This window comes from Ambystoma mexicanum, chromosome 12 (assembly GCF_040938575.1).
Source record: "Ambystoma mexicanum isolate Mex_15411 chromosome 12, UKY_AmexF1_1, whole genome shotgun sequence".
Classification (NCBI taxonomy): Eukaryota; Metazoa; Chordata; class Amphibia; order Caudata; family Ambystomatidae; genus Ambystoma; species Ambystoma mexicanum.
The window spans coordinates 420,933,487-420,952,553 of record NC_090936.1 but is presented as its reverse complement, the minus strand read 5'-3'; the positions used below and the strand labels follow the sequence as shown (position 1 = coordinate 420,952,553).

The window sequence follows — 19,067 nt, the reverse complement described above, 5'->3', positions numbered from 1 at the left end:
GGCAGAAGCAGGACTCTCAGAAATCACAGAAGATTCAAAACAGTCCAGCCAGGGCCACACACAATCTAGAACTTCAAGCAGAGGATCTAGAGAACAGATCCCAGAGATCTAACATACGTGTCAAGGGCCTACCCGAATCCATTGGCGACAAAGACCTGAAGGAGTCAATGCAGCTATGTTTCAGTAGCCTCCTAAAGGATGTCCAATGAGAGGACATACAGGTCTATAGAGTGCACAGAGTTGGCCCCCCTAGGAGGGAGCCGGGAGCCAGGCCCAGAGATGTCCTAGTGGCAATGACTTCCTACACTGTGAAGGAGGCAATCCTCCGAGCAACAAGAAACTTACAGCCAGTCACAATCAATGGATCCCAGGTCCAGCTGTACCAAGACTTGGCCCTTTCGACCTTACATAAAAGAAGATTAATGGCTCCGGTCACAAAGGTGCTAAGGTCTAAGGGGGTCATTTACAGGTGGACATATCCCTTTGGCCTGCAGTTCCCCTGAGAGGGCAAACAACACCGAATCACCACTTGCAAGGAAGGAGTTGCGCTCCTGCACCTGGAGGAGGAGGAACAGCTCCCGTACTCGATCCCTGCCCGCAGCCTCAGAAGCGGGAATCCAAAACAATGGGAATGGTCCTCGATCCCATCAAAAAAGCGAGGAGCAGAGGGGAAAGGGAGAAGCCAGCTAACGAAATAAACACGGTTACTTGGGAGGATTAAGCTATCTAGAACTGGGGAAAGCGGAGCATGTCTCCGGGACAATGGAGATACAAATATAATGAATATCTTAGGGAACAACACTACCCTCGGACGGAGCGAGGGGGAAAACCATTTTGGAATCAATGCAGGACAAATACAGGTCCAGGCGGAGCACAAGAGGGAGGAGTCGTGATACCCAACGCCCCGAAAAGGGCACAGAGAAAGTTTCATTGAACTTTGTTCTGAAGGGTACTAGGGGGGTGGGGGTGGGATCTGGGGAGGGAGGGATGGAAAGCTGCAAAGTTATTCAAGTCTAAGGATCGGCATGGATCAGTATAGTCCAAGGGAAAGTGATGATCGAGGGGGGATAACAAATCGGAAGGCAAAGGATCACCTGCATAATTCAGATGGTTGAAATGAATATAGTCTTGCTCAATGTGCAAGGCCTCAATTCTCCAGTCAAACGCCGCTCAATCCTGACGAGACTCAGAGACATGCAGGTTTCAATAGCTTTCTTGCAGGAAACGCACCTCCTCCCTGAAGACGAGGGAAGACTGAAGCACAGGGTGTTCCCCCACCAATACCTAGATTCTGGAGGAAGGAAGACCAAAGGGGTTGCCATACTACTCGGGCCAACCTGATCTTTAAAAAACGGGCGATGTACGAGGACCCGGAAGGAAGATACTTAATCTTAAAAGGGATGATACAAGATCAATTATACACACTAATTGCAATCTACACCCTGAATGAGGGACAAGAATTATTCCTGAGACAAGTACTGAAAACTCTGGGGGGTTGGTGTGAGGGTCAGACAATAATAGGTGCCGACTTTAACTGTGTTATGGACCCCGCCTTGGACAAAACACTTCCACCCACAGCAGCAGATGCAAGAAACAGGTAGGCGTTGGGCAAACTCTTCAGGGACCTGGGAGTTATAGAAACATGGAGGTTCTTCCATGGCCAACAGAGAGAGTTCACCCATTACTCAGCGGACCCTAAGGGGTATTCAAGAATTGACATGGTGCTGGTGTCCTCAACCCCGATCCCATGCATTACCAAAGTGGAAATAGAAGCCCAATATGTGTTGGACCATGCTCCAGTCCTGGTACAAATGGAGATGGCCCAGTCCATCTATAAGAACCGTAGACCATGGCGACTGAACAAAATGATTTTGAAAGACCTGGCTCATAGAGCGCACATGGAAGAGACGATCCAGAACTACTTCCAGGAGAATGATAATGGGGAGACAAACTGGGGAGCAGTCTGGGCTGTAATACGGGGTGAATTTATCTCACGAACGTCAGCATACATAAGGGAAAGGGAACTCATCAAAAACAGCCTGTAAGCAGCACTAAAGGAAGCAGAAACTCAACACAAAGCTAGGCAATCCCAAAAAACACTTAGGGGTGGATAGGAGGGCAAGAGCCCAACTAGAGGCACACGTAGCGGAACGCACAGCGCAAACACTAATTAATACCAAGCAGACATACTATGTCCAGGGGAGCAAAGCAAATAGGTTTCTTGCAGCTAAACTTCGCAAACAAAACTCCCGCAATTACATAGTACAATTAAAAAACCCAAAAGGGGAGCTGTGCAGTTCGGAGAGGGATAAACTCGAGATAATGGAAAAATTCCATCAAGAGCTATTAGAAAGGGAGCACCTAGACCTTCAGGCCCAAAGAGAGTATGTTTCGAGGATCTCTCTCCCTCAGATCATGCAGGAAGATAACAACGCCTTGCAGGCCCCCATAACACCACAAGAAATTAGCAATGCCATTACTGCGTTCCCTCGCAATAAAGCCCCAGGTCCAGATGGACTGGGAAGTGGATATTACAAAAATTTCGCGCCCAACTGCCGGGGCCCCCTAACACTCTTGTTTAACCACATAAGAGAGTGTGGAAATTCCACCACTATCCTAATACTTAAACCCGGAAAAGATCACACAGATCGCACCAGTTACAGGCCAATTTCTTTACTTAATACTGACGCTAAGCTTTATGCTAAGGTTCTTGCAACCAGACTCGCTGAGGTCCTCTCCAAAATAATTCACCCTGATCAGGCGGGGTTCATAAAAGGGAGACTCACACAAGACAACATAAGGCAGGCAGTAGATATACTGGACCTGGGACGTAGGACAGAGCAAAGGTTCTCCAAAGCTGCACTAGATGCCAGGAGAGCATTTGACAGCATAGATTGGAAATACCTGGAGCTGGTGCTGCAGAAGTTTGGATGTGACCCCAGATTTAGCAAAATGGTACTGGCAAATTTTCACCTCCCAAGCACAACATTCATGGTTAATGGGAGCCCCACGGCCAAAATTATAAACAGAAGGACTAGACAGGGCTGTCCACTCTCGCCCTTAATCTTCCTTATGGCGATGGAACCCATAGCTGAAATAATAAGAGAAGGCCCCGACATACAGGGGGTTAAATGCATGGGGAGCACACATAAAATATCACTGTATGCGGACGATATAATGCTGTTCCTCAGGGACCCTGGGAATACACTCCCAAGAGCACTAGATACCCTACAAGAATTTGCCATGATTTCGGGCTTCAGTATTAACTTCACTAAGTCTAAGGCTCTGAACATTACGGAGAGGGAGGAGGTGGCCAAAGATCTGGGGTCTAGATACCCACTAACATGGGAAAAAAAGTCAATAAACTATATGGGGATCCAATTGACGAAGAACCATAAAAATCTCTACGGGGCGAATATACCCCCATTGTTAAAACAATTGAGGGAGGACCTACACAGGTGGGACGCTCAGGAGTTATCCTGGTTTGCACGTATTGCAGCCCTCAAAATGACCCTGTTACCACACCTATTATACACAGTAAGCTCGCTCCCAATAGAGGTTACCCCAAAACATGCAAAGCACTGCAGGGTGATCTGACTTCCTTCATATGGCACAAGGGGAAAGCAAGACTACAACGAAACATTCTAACTAGACCACCACACCTGGGAGGCCTGGGGGTCCCGGATGTGGAGAGATGCACCCTGGCTGCACAAATAGCACCAATGTTGGCCTGGAGGAGAGTGGACACATCACAAGGATGGGTGGGAATTGAACAGTAGGTGACCACTATCCCGCTGGGAGCCTTGCACGGACTGCAGAGAGGCGACAGAGAGGCGCCTATTAGAAGCAACCAAGATTTCGCTGAAAGGTTGGGACCCAGCATTGAGAAGACGGAACATTACCCCAGGGATGGGTCCCTACACCCCAATGGTGCATAATCAAAGCTTTATGCTGGGTAAACAACCCAGGTTCTGGAATAACTGGGGACAGGAACAAGCACTGTATTTGAAGGACTTCTTCCGGGAGGGAAGCCCGCTGCTCTTCGAAGAGTGCAAACAGAAATTTGGTGCAGGAGAAACAGACAGATATACTTGCATCCAGATTCGTCACTGGATAACACATAGAGAAATTAAGAAAGCAGCCACAAGGGAACCGTTGGGTCTGGAGCGAACACTACACGAGGGGGATGAAGCGGGTGCTGTCTCCAAGCTATACAAGCTACTGGAAAAAGCTCAAATCAGTGACACCTTCCCATATATGGACAGTTGGGCGAAAGACATAGGTGAACCCATTACTGAGGAGGAATGGTCCCAAATATGGACAAGGGCACAAAAAGTCTCCACATGCACAGCGGTCAGAGAAACCTTACATAAGATTTGCTTTAGGTGGTATTTGACTCCCCACAGACTGCATAAGATGAACCCCAATTATCCTCCCACATGCTGGAGAAACTGCGGAGGAAAAGGAGATTTATATCACTGTGGTGTTCATGCCCGAAGGCAGCAATGTATTGGAAGGAAATCCTGGGCCACATAAAGGATATCACAGGGAAGCAGCTGCCAGCAACACCTAAAGCTATACTCCTGGGCACGACGGTGGAAGACACATATGCGGCATCAGGAAACAGCGCAACGCTTCTGTTGATGGCAGCAAAGATGACTCTGGCGCAGGCATGGAAAAACCCTGTAGGCCCAATAACAGCATGTTGGCGGGTAAAGATCTGGAACGTAATGGCCATGGAGAAGATGGGGGCCCTGAGGGACTTCTGAGCTATCTGGGACCCCTTCTTCGCGTTAGTTCCGCTGACAGCGGTGTAACGCTACCGGCGCTCAGCTCACAGACCTGTAAGACAATAGAAAAAGTAATGTTATGAACTTGTTAACTTAACAGAAAAAACCACAGACCTAAGTCTTCAACGTACCCGACAAGAATTTTCTCCAGCAGCAGTCATTCGGCAGGTGACTTCATTCTCCGTAGTTCCGCAGTTCAGTCAGCAGTTTTCATCATCAGCCACGGCTTCACCATGGATTCCGCCGACTTCCAAAAACCTGCAAAGACAAGGTACAAGAACATTAAAGACATTATAGCGAGTGAAGATAATATTACGCGTTTACGTACGTGAAGCTCGGACGAGCTCTCCCAAGCATTCCAAAGCCTTTCCTCAAAGAGAAGGTACCATAAATTGGTAATGAAGGCACAGAGTGCTGCGTGCCTTTCCCAACTACGCGCGCATACTTACCTCAAGAAAAGACTTCATGTTTTTTCTTCAACAACGCCCATGCTCCTCAAGTGAAACTTCTCTGTTCAACGAACCTGAAAAATAAAGAGAGAGTTGTTAGATCGACATCAAGAGAGAGCTCCCTCCTCGGAACCATTTTGATCTCTCAGAGACGATCACCCTACTGACTAAAAACCAAAGATCCGGCCAAGATTCAAGACACCTACCTTCAGAGGTCTTTTCAACGTTTTCCAGCCTGAGTTATTCTTGAGTCTCACCACCAACGCGCCCCTGCATGAAAGCAGGATGGAGAGCTCCCAAATATCAAAACACAAGTGAGGAGGAGAACAGGGCAAATAGAAACTATAAGGGAGTCACAGCAGGGTAGGAAAATAGGTGGGCCATAGTATCGTGACAAAAATGAGGGAGTAGGGTGGGCACCGCTATTTTTTAGTATGTACTCCAAAATTCCAATACGTTCTATCTTCTTCAACTGTTAATTGGGAGCACACCCTGTGGCCTTGGCACAAGGTCGTAGCAATATCTGAAAGAATAGGACCGGATTGCTTCAGTTCCTGAGCGTGCTCCCTCTGGGTCCTCCTTCTGGAGTTTATCATAGATTCGATTTTATTTCATTCTTTTACTTCACTGTCGGTAATGTTCAATAAGAAAACCAAAAGCTTGTTGAATAGTATTTCAAATAACCAATGTTATTTATTTTGCCTGACTCATCAGTGCCTTGTCATTCTCTTGCCAATGCATTTCAGACATCCGTCCATCATCAGGGCTATAGGCACTGTTAGTTATTTTTCACAACTGTTCATAATTCCACATCATTCAAGATTGTACCCAGTAAAGTAATATTACAATTTTCCGTGTTATTCAAAAGTAAATTGCAATCATATATAAACAATAGGTAAATTCATAATAAGTGAATAAATAAATCAAAAACACATACCCAAACATAGTTGTGATCCCAAGATAAGATAGCACAAATCGGTAAGAGAAAGAAACAATTACATTGTCAATATGTTGCTATTCTTCTTGTATTAGTTATAAATCACAGTGATAGTAATAAAAAACTCTCTACCTGTAGGGCTTCAACTACCCCGAGCATTTTAAATCTCCTGCATGAATAACAAGATTGTATTTCAATACACTCTATAAGTTTTTTTAGTGTAAACAAAGAGGGACTCTGGGGCACTTTCCCCAGCTTACCAGATATTAATCTGTGCAGCTCGTTCATTCTGAAAAAATGTTTAAAGTGCAGTCTATTAGACAATAGTACTATTCATTTAACTCCAGCCAGTACAGACCGCTATTTTGACCGCTTACCTCATTAGTCTTCTGCGTACTGCCAACTGGGAGCTGCTCTTTGGGGCTGCCGCCAGACCTATGCGTGTATATCTAACACTACTCGCAACGCGCATGCGCGGTGCGCGTTGTGTTTAATAAACTTGTTGTAATTGCCATATGCCTTACAGTGATATTTTTCCTATTATTCTCGACTAATTGATATTTTTACTACTATTGCAGCTTTCTCCTTTCTGTGTGAATCATTATAATGACTCGAATGCGCCCTCTTCAAGCGGCTTATCGTGGTATAGGTAATACGCATGCGCGGGAATGGATAACTATCTTTCACTGTTGCGCATGTGCACGCCCTGTGTGGTAGTGTCTCATGTATCATCTACTTACCATTGTTTCTCATAGTATCTACACTTAGATTGATCTGATCCCCACACGATTGTTAATATTAGTTCAACACATTACTGATTTTAAACCATTTCTTCACCGCATCTAGACTGCAACCCATTTTTCACGCTCTTTTTGTCATGTTTGTCATATTCTCTTGTCTAATGTTACCTCACCTTAACTTTGTTCCAACCACTAGTTGTTGTTACCAAAGGACATTTACAATCGTGACTGCATACTTACAACAATTGCATCTATTAGTCACACTCATAATATTTTTCCAATATTTAAACATGTGCTAACATTCTAGTACCAGTCTGATGTTCTATCTCAGTAGGTCACCGTCCTGGGTGCCATGGACCGGCACTCACCCAATGGGTCCTGTATAGGTTTTCTCTGATTGTTAACATTTTCTTTTCCCTATTTTTATTTTTTTCATATTACAGACTTCCTCTGCCCTTCCCAATTCTTCTGAGGCCAACGTCTCACTCTCAAGTATGGTATGCTCTTTTGTAATCTCGGGATCTATCTCCCCATTACCGGCAGGCATCATCAGTGGTAACTCAGAGGAGGTATCCTGTGGCGGATTCTCTTTTAGCCTGTCTGCAATCCTAAGGGTCGTTACTAGCTCCTTTAAATATGCAGATTGAATTTTTAGTTTGTTGTGGACATAGTCCTTGAGATTGTTAATTGACCCAATGAGGGCAAGGAGAGCGATGGCAGGAATCACACTATCTGGTCCACCCGAATGATCAGAATCCGGGGGATTTTTAATGCTTTTTTACCACATAGGGGTGTTCAGACAGGACCAATACAGAGATCTCACCCGTGTTGAATACTGGGGTATGTGTCCAACATGGATATATCCGCATTCTTATTCGTTAGTCTCAGACCATTTCTGCTCACATAGCATACTTTTGCAAGTTTCCTGTGTCTGCAGATTTGCTTCCTCCAGAAACAGAGTTTGCAATGAATATCTGTATCGAGGCGTTGCTTATGAGCTCCTCCCTTTACACCCCCAATGCTGCCTCTGTCAATTCCTCTGGAGGGTCTATAGGAGGAGAATCCAGCAGAGGCATAGCTAGTGCCTGCAGGAAGCTGTCCTGTCTTCTAGTAAAAACTAAAGGAACAAGCAGATGTGGGAGGGAATCCTTCCGTAAAGACATCGTTCTCTCCCTCCCTTCATAAGGTAGGCTTATTTCCACTGCCGATAGATTGTTAAATTGAGTCACCTTTGCTAAACTCTTGAGCTACACGTCAATTAGAGAACACTAGCTCCCCAGAATCTTTTATAACTGTCAACTATTCCAGCACCAAAGAAAACAGAGCCTGGGTTGCCCTAAACCTTAAGCCTGCGAGCCAGCGGACAGCTGACAGCACTCGCATTGGCACTCATGGATGCGCGCGCCCCCGCAAATGTATGCAGTTGCGTTAGAGAAGTGGGCGGAGCCTCTGCACAAATGCTATAAACTGGAAAGTAAACAAAAAACAGAGTAAATGATACTTCTGATCATAGTCCATGGAGTCTTTGCAGTGGTACTGTGAATTCTTCTCATGGTATGTACCTTCCAGACAGTAGAACGGTGGAATGAGGGACAGAAACTCCAACGGCGTCTCCCCCACTAACACAGCTGACAGCACTCGGATTGGCACTCACAGATGCACGCGCATCAGTAAATAAAGGCCTCCCTCCAGCCGCGGGCGCCTCAAAAGGTGCCAGTGAGACCCTCCTCCTCACTGTACCCCATAGTAGTTCCCCAACCTTCCCATCGAACATTCTAAAAAAGACTTTCTTAATGCCATACGGTATGCTAGTGAAGTATTAGAGAAGTCTTGTGAGCATAACCATTTTGCAGAGTGCCACCCTTCCCATCAATATCAGTAACTTTTTCCAAAATTGTATCGAGTTCTCCATCCCGGACGGCGCTCTGCCGGTGTTGTAGACAAAGGTCTCTTCTATGTTGTGGAAAACTGTAATACCCACATTTTTAAATCCTTCCCCCTCCCATCTTATCCCCCAGTCCGGGAGGCTACAAAAACGTATTAAGGCCACTACTGGTCGTGTAAATTACTTGCACGAGGTTGCATTCACAACCTATGTATGGCCAGTAATGCTCATAACAATCATGAAGCTGATGCCACAATCTATCTGAGAGGGTGTGCCAACAGCTTTAAGCTTGTGATTTAAAGTGACCATTAACTTGAAGTCCAATGCATGAAGCTGCCACGACCTATCTATGCCAGAAGCCATTACTGGCATGGACAGGTTGGGGCAGAAGCACCATGCAAGTGATTTAGAGCTAATGGTGTCTTTAAAATCACATGCATGCAGCTACCGCCACAACCTCTATACCAGTAAACATTAATTGTATAGATAGGTTTTGCAAGTAGTCTCAAGCTGCAGCCACAACATATTTATGTTTTAAAGTGACCATTACTAGCATGGATAGGTTATGGCAGCAGCTTCATGCATGCGATTTAAAGTCAATAGTCACTTTAAATCACTTGCAGAAGGCTGCTGTCACAACCTATCACTGCCAACAGTCTCTGCGAGAGATTTAAAGTGACCAAACCTTACATATACATGCACTCATACACGGACACACTCCGAGACTGATCACTCAACTAGTTATACTCACACACACAATGCATTACATTCAAACACACATACAACCACAAAGCACATACACTTAGCTTAGGTCTTCCCTTCTGTCATGTCAACAAAATGAGACGTATTCAGGCACACAGCCCCAGCGCGCCCAGGAAGGACTTGGAAACCCAAGGCCACCTGGTATTAATTTCTTTCAGGGGCACACCGGTGCTGAAGTGCCAACTTGTTTGCCAAGCAGACCTATGAGGTGCATATTGGGCTGCACAGGCTGGTGAGCCACTCACAGTTTTCAGTTAAAAAAAAAAAATAATCCGGCTGGCGCACAGTCAGACTGAGGGCCAGCTCTGCGGGAAGGATGGGTGGCACACTGGGCACCAGCCAGGAACTGAGGGGTGACCGACCATCCTGCCCCCAGTTCGGTCCGTGGAAAGGGAGAAGGTGGTAGTTGGGAGGGCCCCAATTCTTGTCTCATCCCCATGTACCAATTTGTATATGTGCAGTACCAAATTGCTTCACCCCATACCCGAGACCCAAAATGCTGGCAGAGTTTTCTCTTCTCATTTCGGAAGGCTAATAAAGCTGTAAGGCGAACACTCACGAAGAGGAGAACCCTCAGCACCCCGCATAGAGACCTGTGAATGATCTGGCAGAGAAAGAAACCCTCTGGAGAGAGAGAGACCCGGTTTCCACAGAAGCCAGCCAGCATTATGCCGTCAGCTCTGTGGAAGGGAGAACAACAGAAACAGGAGCAAGAACTCCTATGAGGCAGTCCTCTAAGCTGTGTGTCCGAAGCCAGCCCCAGTCTGCCCTAGGAGTTGTCCAGAGTGGGCCCTCTAGAGCACCAGGAAATTAGAATATAGCAGTGGCCGTTGAAACAGACTGTACTTACCTCATGGGAGAACTGCTCCCCAGTTCCCTAACATGGACATTAACTCTGTGCAAATCGCGCCTCCATTGCAGTAGCACAGCAGCCCCGGATGGAGAAAAGGGTCCAAGCTTAACTCACCATTTAAAGCATTCTGTAATGCTGATCCCTCGTGAGCGGGGAAGCTAGCGCTAGAGGACGTATCAGGAGGCAGGGAGGGCCGTCAGGATAACTCAGCGGCAACACATTTGTCTTGGAAGCAAGACAACGCAGAGCAACAACGGTTAACATCCCGGTCTGGCACTTGGTGACTTGTCCCTGAATTAAGCGCATTATAAAAGATGAATTAATTAAAAGAAGTTATAGGAAACATAAGGTGGGGGTTGCTCAGTGAAGTTAGAAGAGGTGTAAGGGGCAGAAGAGAAGACCAGCAAAAGGATGGACGGTGCAGTGAGTTGTTGAGGCGAAATTTGGAGCAGGTGATGCATTGGTTAGTGTTGTGGAAAATTAACCATAGACTCAATAATCCACTCCTAAGGTAAATTGGTAAGCATCTTTAATGGCAGCCAGCAAAGCAGCATACAAACAATCCACAGGACAGGACATAAAACAAACGATCGAATCATATATAGCGCATCAACCCCCCCCTTCCAGAGTTTTTAGGGTTTTGATTCTGTACACTTACACAGGTCTTCCCGCCAGACCTCTTTACAGACGAGAGCAGCAGGTCTCAGACTGCCTCACCCATCCGTGCATAGAATCATTTACCACATGGAAAGGGGAGAGGGCCTTCAATAATGCAGACAAAATTGCCACTGAAAACTAGGAGGAACCTAACTGTGTGCCTCCTCAAGCCCCGAGGAATGTGGTGTAACCACTTTCATACCACATAAACCGGTCGGCTATTGGGAGACCTGACCTAGTGCTACAGTAAACAGTACAGGCAGGGTCTTCCCTATTAGGATCCTAAAAAACAAATATCAGGGACCCAACAAGATTCTTCAATGCTCAGATGCAAAAGAGGAACTCACTGGAGAATATAATGCACACTCTCCAGTCTTTTTAATAGACATTCCTGCACCTGCCTAATGGAGAAAGCTCATTAAAGACTTTAGAATTTCATCTGGAAAATGGCAGACACGCATATAGTCGGGATCGGCTTTATGTGTTTTTTTGCACGATAGAGTGTACTTACTTGCATTTGTGAGTTCAGTGATAGAGATGTATCCATCCCTACCCACTTCACTAAAAAAACTGAGTTCCTAGTGTGATCAGAGTATTGGGCAACCCACAGTCGGAATACCCAAAACAGTCCCTTGTGTTTTACATAGTTCAAATTTCTCATACCTTGGGGAGTACATTTTGCAACATGCAGTAGAAAGTTACAGATACATTTCTATGGAGTCAGCAAGTCTACTACGACTACAATTCTTACACGCCTGATGCAGAACCTGGACCGCCTAATTTCGCTAATTTTACATGCAGAACACAGTGGGGAGTTTAGGACATGCATTTGGGGAGGAGGTGGAATCCATAAGGCCCCACCAATCACATAACCAGCGGTCAAGGATGCAACAGACTCATCAATCCCACCAATTGGAAAAGCCAATTTCGCCACATTGTTGGAAAGGTTGAGGAACACAAGATGGCTAAGCCAACTGAGACAAACTTTCAAAAGGTTGTGTCCTGTATGAGAGGCCAGAGTAAGGAGACTGCTGGGGGTCTTGGCCTAAATGCTGGCAGGAGCTATGTCTTGAAGAAAAGGAGCAAGAGAATAGTCTGCTAGGGGCTCTAGAAGAGAGTCAACTAGTAGCTGCAAAGCCACAAGAGCCAATTAAATATAAAAGTAAATCAGTTTGAAATCACAGAGACCCTAAACTGAGCCAGTGGTAGGCTGAATTTCCTGTAGCCTGAAAAGGACCGAAATAGGGGTAGGGAGAGAAAAGTCTATCCTAGAAAGCTCTGGGGCATGCGTGGAATGCAGCAAGGATGTGCACCGGAAAAGGACCTGACGATTTATGAGGCAAGATGGGTAAGTGCACACTTCTTGACTTCGTAGGAGTGCATCACTTCTACATAGTCTTAGCATATGATCCCAAGAAACGGTCGTCCTCGGGGCTAAGTCAATATGTGTGAAGGGGCACATGCAATGCCCTGAGGCTGTTTGTGTATTGAAGGGAACTTTCCAGAGTTTTTACACCCTCAATTTATTTATTTATTCACATTTGTTGAGCGCACAGCAGCCCGTAGGCATCATGCCGCTTGTTACAGTGGGTGATCTTAGCTTAGTTACATACAAAAACACAGACAAGCATATTAGGAACAGATACTATATGCAGTAGTGGAGCATGAGGATAGTGAGGTGGGAGTGTGTAGTCAATTAGTTGAAGAGAGCAGTTTTAAGATTTTTGCGGAAGGCATGGAGAGACATTTCAGCTCTGAGTGCAGTAGGGAGCGAGTTCCATAGCTTGGGGACAAGGTATGGGAAACCTATCCCTCCTGCCTTTGCCCGGTTGATGCGCTGTACCGTGAGTTGGTTGGAGTAGCATAATCTAGTGGGCCTGGTTGAGTGTGATCTGGATAGTGTGTCTGATAGGTATGGTGTTGCTGAGTACTTGATGCATTTGTGTGTGGTTGTGAGAATTTTGAATGTAATGCGGTCTTTGACTGGGAGCCAGTGAACAATCGTTCTTGCTTGTGTGATGTGGTCTCTTTTTGGTATACTTAGAGCTGCTCTGAGTGAGTTATTTTTGGTAGTTTGGAGTCTGGTTAGGCTTTCTTTGGAGGTGCCGGCTAGGAGTGCATTGCAGTAATCCAGCTTGGCTCCTATAGTAGCTATGGCAATGGAGAGGCAGTTGTTCTTGGTTAGGAACGGCTTTATAGCATTAATGAGTTTAGTGCTCAGGGCGAAGGCAGAGACAATGGCTCTGACTTGTTTATCCATGGATAGTGTGGCATCAATGTGGACCCCTAGTGTTTTAACAGAGGATAAGACCAGGATGAGACAGTTGTCGATGCAGAAGTTAGAGTAGAGCGAGTCAAGATTAGCGAAGGTGGACTTTTGACCAAGAATGAGAATTTCTGTTTTGTCCCCATTGAGGCAAAGGCCATTTGTGGCCATCCAGGCTTGGATGGTGGAGTAAATTTGCTATAGGGTCGTAGCGTATTGGTGATAAATTCCTGTAAGGGGAAGGAGCACCTGGGTATCATCAGCATAGTTTGTGTATGTGATCCCAAGTGAACCAGTCTATCAAAGAGGGGCATTGTGAAAAGATTGTATAGAGTGAGGGCAGTACATGATCCCTGGGGAACACCACAGTGAATGATAGTGGGCTCTGCATTTGCTATATTGGAGAACACTTTCATAGCTCTGCATTGTAAGGAGGAGGTGACCTAGGTAGCTGCATGGTTGGAGAAGTGTGCAGCGTGCGTAAGATGATTGTTGTGGGTATTGTGATCAACCAGATCAAACGCCGCTGGGAGGTCTAAGAGGAGGAGGAGGGCAGGCTTGCCCTTGTCAAGGATATGGGTGATTTGTTTTTTTAAGTCTAGTAAGGCGGTTTCAATTCCGTGCCCTTTGCGAAAAACAGACTGTCTTTTTACTAAGATAGAGTTGGTTTCAAAATGTGTACATTAGACTGTTTACTGTTTAGTAGGGCCTGGAATCAGGAGACTAGGTCCTCTTAGCATGAGCTTGCCACATGATTGGATGTATCCCTCCACCCTGACACTGTACCTTGAGGATCTTCTCTTTGATGTCCCTTCCTTATTCTGAAAGGTGTTACTCCAACCGCTGCCTAAACAGAGCAAATACATGTTTTGAAACATCTCTGTGTGTTGTGTTGTCTGTTGTATCCGCTGACTGAATCACTGGCAATCGAAGGGGTGGACTGAAAAGCAGAAAACAGTACTCCCACTCCAATGACATCTGTAAAACTGCTGATGACTCAGAAGGATTAGCAACGCTAAAATGCCTGTGAGTATTTCAGGGCATCAGTATAGAATATTCTATGTACCCGTTGGTGGTGGAGGTGCCCCGAATTAAATTTAATCTTTCCAACTGGAAACCAGATGAATGCGGATGTATGAGGAAAGAGAAAGGCAGTGGTTAAGATTTCCTTTTGAGACATCAATTAAGTATGCTGTTGATATAAGGGGACTGCTTGGCCATATCTATCACTTGGAAAAAAGCTTCAGATGTGTTTCGACACTGCAATCTCTAATGCACAAAAACGAAAGACCAAAGAATTACAAACATAAGAAAAAACTCAGAACATTCGAATACATTGTTCACTTCATGCCTTCCACCATTTCTCCCACCATTCCCGCACTCCACTGGCTTCCTTCTCCAGCTTGTGACAAGTTTTGTTTTTTGTGCATCGTTTTCAAATGCATCCAGGGATTCCCTCTGCCTCTTATCTCTTTTCCCAGCCTCCAGTCAATGTACCTACTCAAACACTTTGTTCTTTGTTTTCATTTCTCTTGACTGTTCCACACCCTCCTTGTCTGCAATATTGTTGTTGTTCTATTGCCCTCTTGGCTCATAAACTCTGCAATAGTGTTCCTCTCCATTTGTCTTTATCCTATACATTCTATACGTTCTACTTTGCGCTCTTCTGTTAAAGTCTTTCTTCGCACTACCTTTTTCATGTTTGATCAATCTGCAAATATTTCTAATCCTTTGTCAATGTATTTAAATCTGAACAACATTTTGGTTAAAGCACTTTATAAATCTAATCAAATATATTATGAGGTGTATGGTCCCATATAACAGATGATTCATACAAAAAAGCAACAGAGGAAACTGACACTGAAATATGGGCCAACTTCTATAACAGAATAAACATTTCCCATTCCAAAAATGACTCGCATGCACGGTCCCCCTTAGTAGATACAGCGTATCTACTATGTTAATTTCTAAAGCCTCTTAAGGTTGGGGATTCCTGGGAATGAATATTACAGCTTGCTTTTGTTTGTTTTTTTTTTAAACAGACAAATCAATGTCCTATGCAGCTAACATATTTATGTAGACACATTAACATTCATCTTCCAGGTACTAGCATTTTAATCAAAGGAAATTGCAGTCAGAACTACAACCTGATACTTTAATAAGCAGTGCAAAGGTTGCAGAGAGATTCTCTTACTGACATCATTAAATGTAGAGCGGGAGGGCATATTCCCAGGATGTGGATTTTAGAATGTATATTCAACAGGCAGTGATTTTCAATTTGAAAAGATAGCTGAAAAGGGGACCGTTTTTATTTTTAATGTGCAGTTTACAGTACACGCATCTTCCCTCTTATTAGGCAGAAAGGGGTTTGCAAAGGTGGTAAATGTTCTCCAAAGGAGGGATTATTGTCTACCCATTGCCCTTTTAGTATACAAACCCTTTGATCCTCACCCCTTCCTATCAACTGCCAACCACTATAAATAAAGGATATATCACACCTTGGTCACGTGATCTTCTTCAAAATCATCTTCATCTTCTTCTTCCAACCTGAGAAAAACACATAGATGGTTAAGCCTAGTTGCACTCGTCAGTCAGGCACATATTTCCCAAATCTTATAAAATAAAGGTCACACTGAAAGATAGAATTTCTAGAAGTAAGCCATTGTTTCGTTTCATCTTGAAAGGCTTCACATTTCTGCTCTTGCCAACTTCAATGAACTCCAAAGCTTACTAAAGCACCAGAAGATTTCGGAAAAATGTAGTCTTCACTAATACCCATTTTAAATCAATGGTGCCGCTACTGAAAAAGTTGCCATGCCCTTTTGTCCATATATTATTCCAAGTGGGTGGCAGAGGGGAAGCTGCATGAAGAGGCTGGCCATATCACTTTTTACAAATTGTTGCTTATATGCATTAGCTGTAAGCAGTTTCACTCTGACTATACATTGTTATTGAAACCCCATAGGGCGCAATCCCACTAAAGCAGACCCAATCTCTATCCAATTTGATGTCTACACTAATGGTTTATGAACAGCCCCTGGACTGCTTAATGGTAAGAATGCTGTAGCAATTTGTATTACTTGAAAGGAGAATTCCCCTACTTGATCAGTGTTTAAGAGTTCAGATGGAGAAGAATGGCTGTACGCACCCACACGTCTATGAACGTTTTTTGATCGGCTTCTTCATTAAATAAAGTCTAATGAGGCCACCAGGGGGCACGCAGGTGATGGCAGCCTGAGTGCCGTGCTCCTGCTGAGCCGGGTCATAAAGGGATCCGAACCCCCTCTCCACCGGAGGTCCCCAGGATTTTAAGAATGCAGGACAAGTGAGGGGGTCACCCACGGCACCCCCCAGAAGGAAGTCAGACATCAGGGGTGGCCTTCATCCCTGAGAACGGTCCCCCGCTGTTCCTCACTGCTGGAAAGAGGGAAACTACGTGGAACGCCTGGCAGAGAAGATCAAGGGCAGGCGCCCTGAATGGGGGAGGCTGCGGCGTGTCGGTGCCTCTTCGGGCCCCCCAGGAGGTGCTCTACGAGGAAGGGGACGGCTCCACCCCTCCCCCCGGTCCCCCAAGTGGGTTACTGAGATTCGGAGCCTGAGGTGGGTGGCCCCGCAACAAGCCCGGCTGGGGGCGCTTGGCAGAACTGATAGAGGCGCAGAGCGGCCCGCGTCATGTAAGAACGCTCCTCAACGCACACTGCTTTGAGAACTGGATATCGGAGGAAGCGAGGTCTGGCAACCCACCTCCAGGGACCCGCCGCCCGGAACACCAAAGAGGTGAGGTGCAAATGGGCACTTGGAAGCGACATCGAGGCCCGGGGAGGAAGACAGAGCAGCCGCCAAGACCCGGGGATGTGGGGCCGGGGGAGCAAATGCTAAGTGGCAGGAAGGCAGCGGCAGTGAGGAAAGGCGTCGAGACACTCAACAAACCCCTCGCATTAAATATAGTGGCCAGGCCTCGGGTCAGAGGCAGGCCGTTGGCCTCGAAGTGAATCCACAATGTTAGGCGCAGCAGTGGACCCAGCAACGGGCACACCCCGAGACATTGAACACTCGGCCCGCACGCAGGCAGGCTTTTTTTCCCTGCGATCGGCCTTGCCCCAGGAAATCCGCGATTACAGCAGGGCCCCCCCAAAGTCTATCGAACTGACAGCCGGAGGAAGGACTCTCTCAGACCCGGTACGGCCCAGGACGGAGCAGGCACTGGGGACGTATACCACCAAAAGATCCTCTGGAGCTACTTTGGGGTAAGGGGTAGCAGCTGCACGACACTGTCCCAGGGTCTTAGGCGGACGGGCGGAGAGGACGGAGCCCCCTCCCATGTGGAGCGCCCAGTCACAAGCAACTACAGGGACCTCTAAAGGGGACCAGAAGACACAGGTAAGGCCACCCTTTCGGGTGGTGGAACAGCAGCTGTCCCAATCAGTGGAAACAAATGTAGGGAGAGGACCCAGAACCTTAGAACATCCTGGGTGGTGGCCCCTGGGTCCGCAATCGGGGCATGCGCCCGCCCAGGGAAGGACTACCAGGTCAGCTCCCAACTCAGAAGGGCCCTAGTGCCTGAACCACAGTGGTTCGACACTCCTCTTGGGAAGGGAGGGAGGGAGACACACTCTGCCCCCCTTCCCTGCACAAATCCTTGGGAACCCTGAGGGGCCTGGGAAGTACCTTGAGGGGGACAGCCACGCAGGTGGCGGACAGAAAGTGCTGGCATTGGTTTGGGAACAGCAAAGGGCGTGTTCCCACCACAACGCAAGACACCCTTAAAGCGTCCAAGCACGAGAACTCGAGCCAGCTGCGAGGAATTCGGGCGAAGACATTGTAGAAGAAAATCCCAACTCTATCCTATAAATGGAGGAAAACTAACCAGCAATCCCCCTGACGGTACGTGAACTCCAGTCATCAGAAAACAATCTTTTACAAGTTGAGGGCCGCCAGGAACCGTTACTGGGGCATGAGCCTGCCTTGAGGGGACCGTCACTCACTCTGCACTATCCAAGTGGGCTGAGCAAAGGGAAAGACCTCAGAGCATCAATCCGTCCTGCGTGGTGGCCCCCAGGTTCACACACAGGGCGTGTGCCCACCTGAGAGAGACTCTCCAGGATATCTCCTGAACCAGAACCAGGCCCAGAAACTGGACTACTGTGGGACCTTACACCTCTAGGGAGGGAAGGGAGACCCTTTTCAAATCACGTGCACAAGCACCCCGGACCCAGGAGGGGCCTGGGAGGAGCCCATGTGAGACCAATCAAGCAAGTGGCGGACCAGACAGACTGACCATGGTATCCGGAGCAGTGCAGGGGGTGTCCACTCATACCGCTCAACACCTATAAAATGCCAATCAAAGGATCCTGAGCCAGCTGCTAGATAACTGGGAGATTAGGACGAAGACACCGAAAAGGAAGACCTCTACTCCACCACCTAACCCAAAGCGAACTAACCGGGGATCCCCCTGACCGTACAAGGACCACAGATAAAGGAAATCAACCTCATACAGGCTGAGGGCCCCCAGGAGTCGTCACTGGGGTGCTGGCCCACTTTGAAGGAGACCGGTACTCTATAAACCCCTACTTAAGGGGGGAGAGCAGACAAGGGCATACTTGGCCGCAACCACAAAAGGCACTGGGGGGAAAAGTCTGCCTCGCCCGTCCTCCGGCCTCTCACCAAACGCATTTGAGGCGTGCATTCCAGAGCCACCTGGGTAAAACTAAAGCACCAGCACCTGTCA

At 46.8% G+C, this 19,067-nt stretch overlaps 1 protein-coding gene across 3 annotated transcripts in view; it reads right to left on the bottom strand.

Moving 5' to 3' along the window:
- DDX11 (DEAD/H-box helicase 11) overlaps window positions 1–19,067 on the bottom strand; it is a 1,292,375-nt gene that overhangs the window by 968,144 nt on the left and 305,164 nt on the right. For all 3 annotated transcript variants that reach the window (XM_069628571.1, XM_069628573.1, XM_069628572.1), the window contains exon 6: window positions 15,838–15,886. In XM_069628571.1, the coding sequence (XP_069484672.1) occupies window positions 15,838–15,886 (49 nt within the window). The remainder of the gene's footprint in view (window positions 1–15,837; window positions 15,887–19,067) is intronic.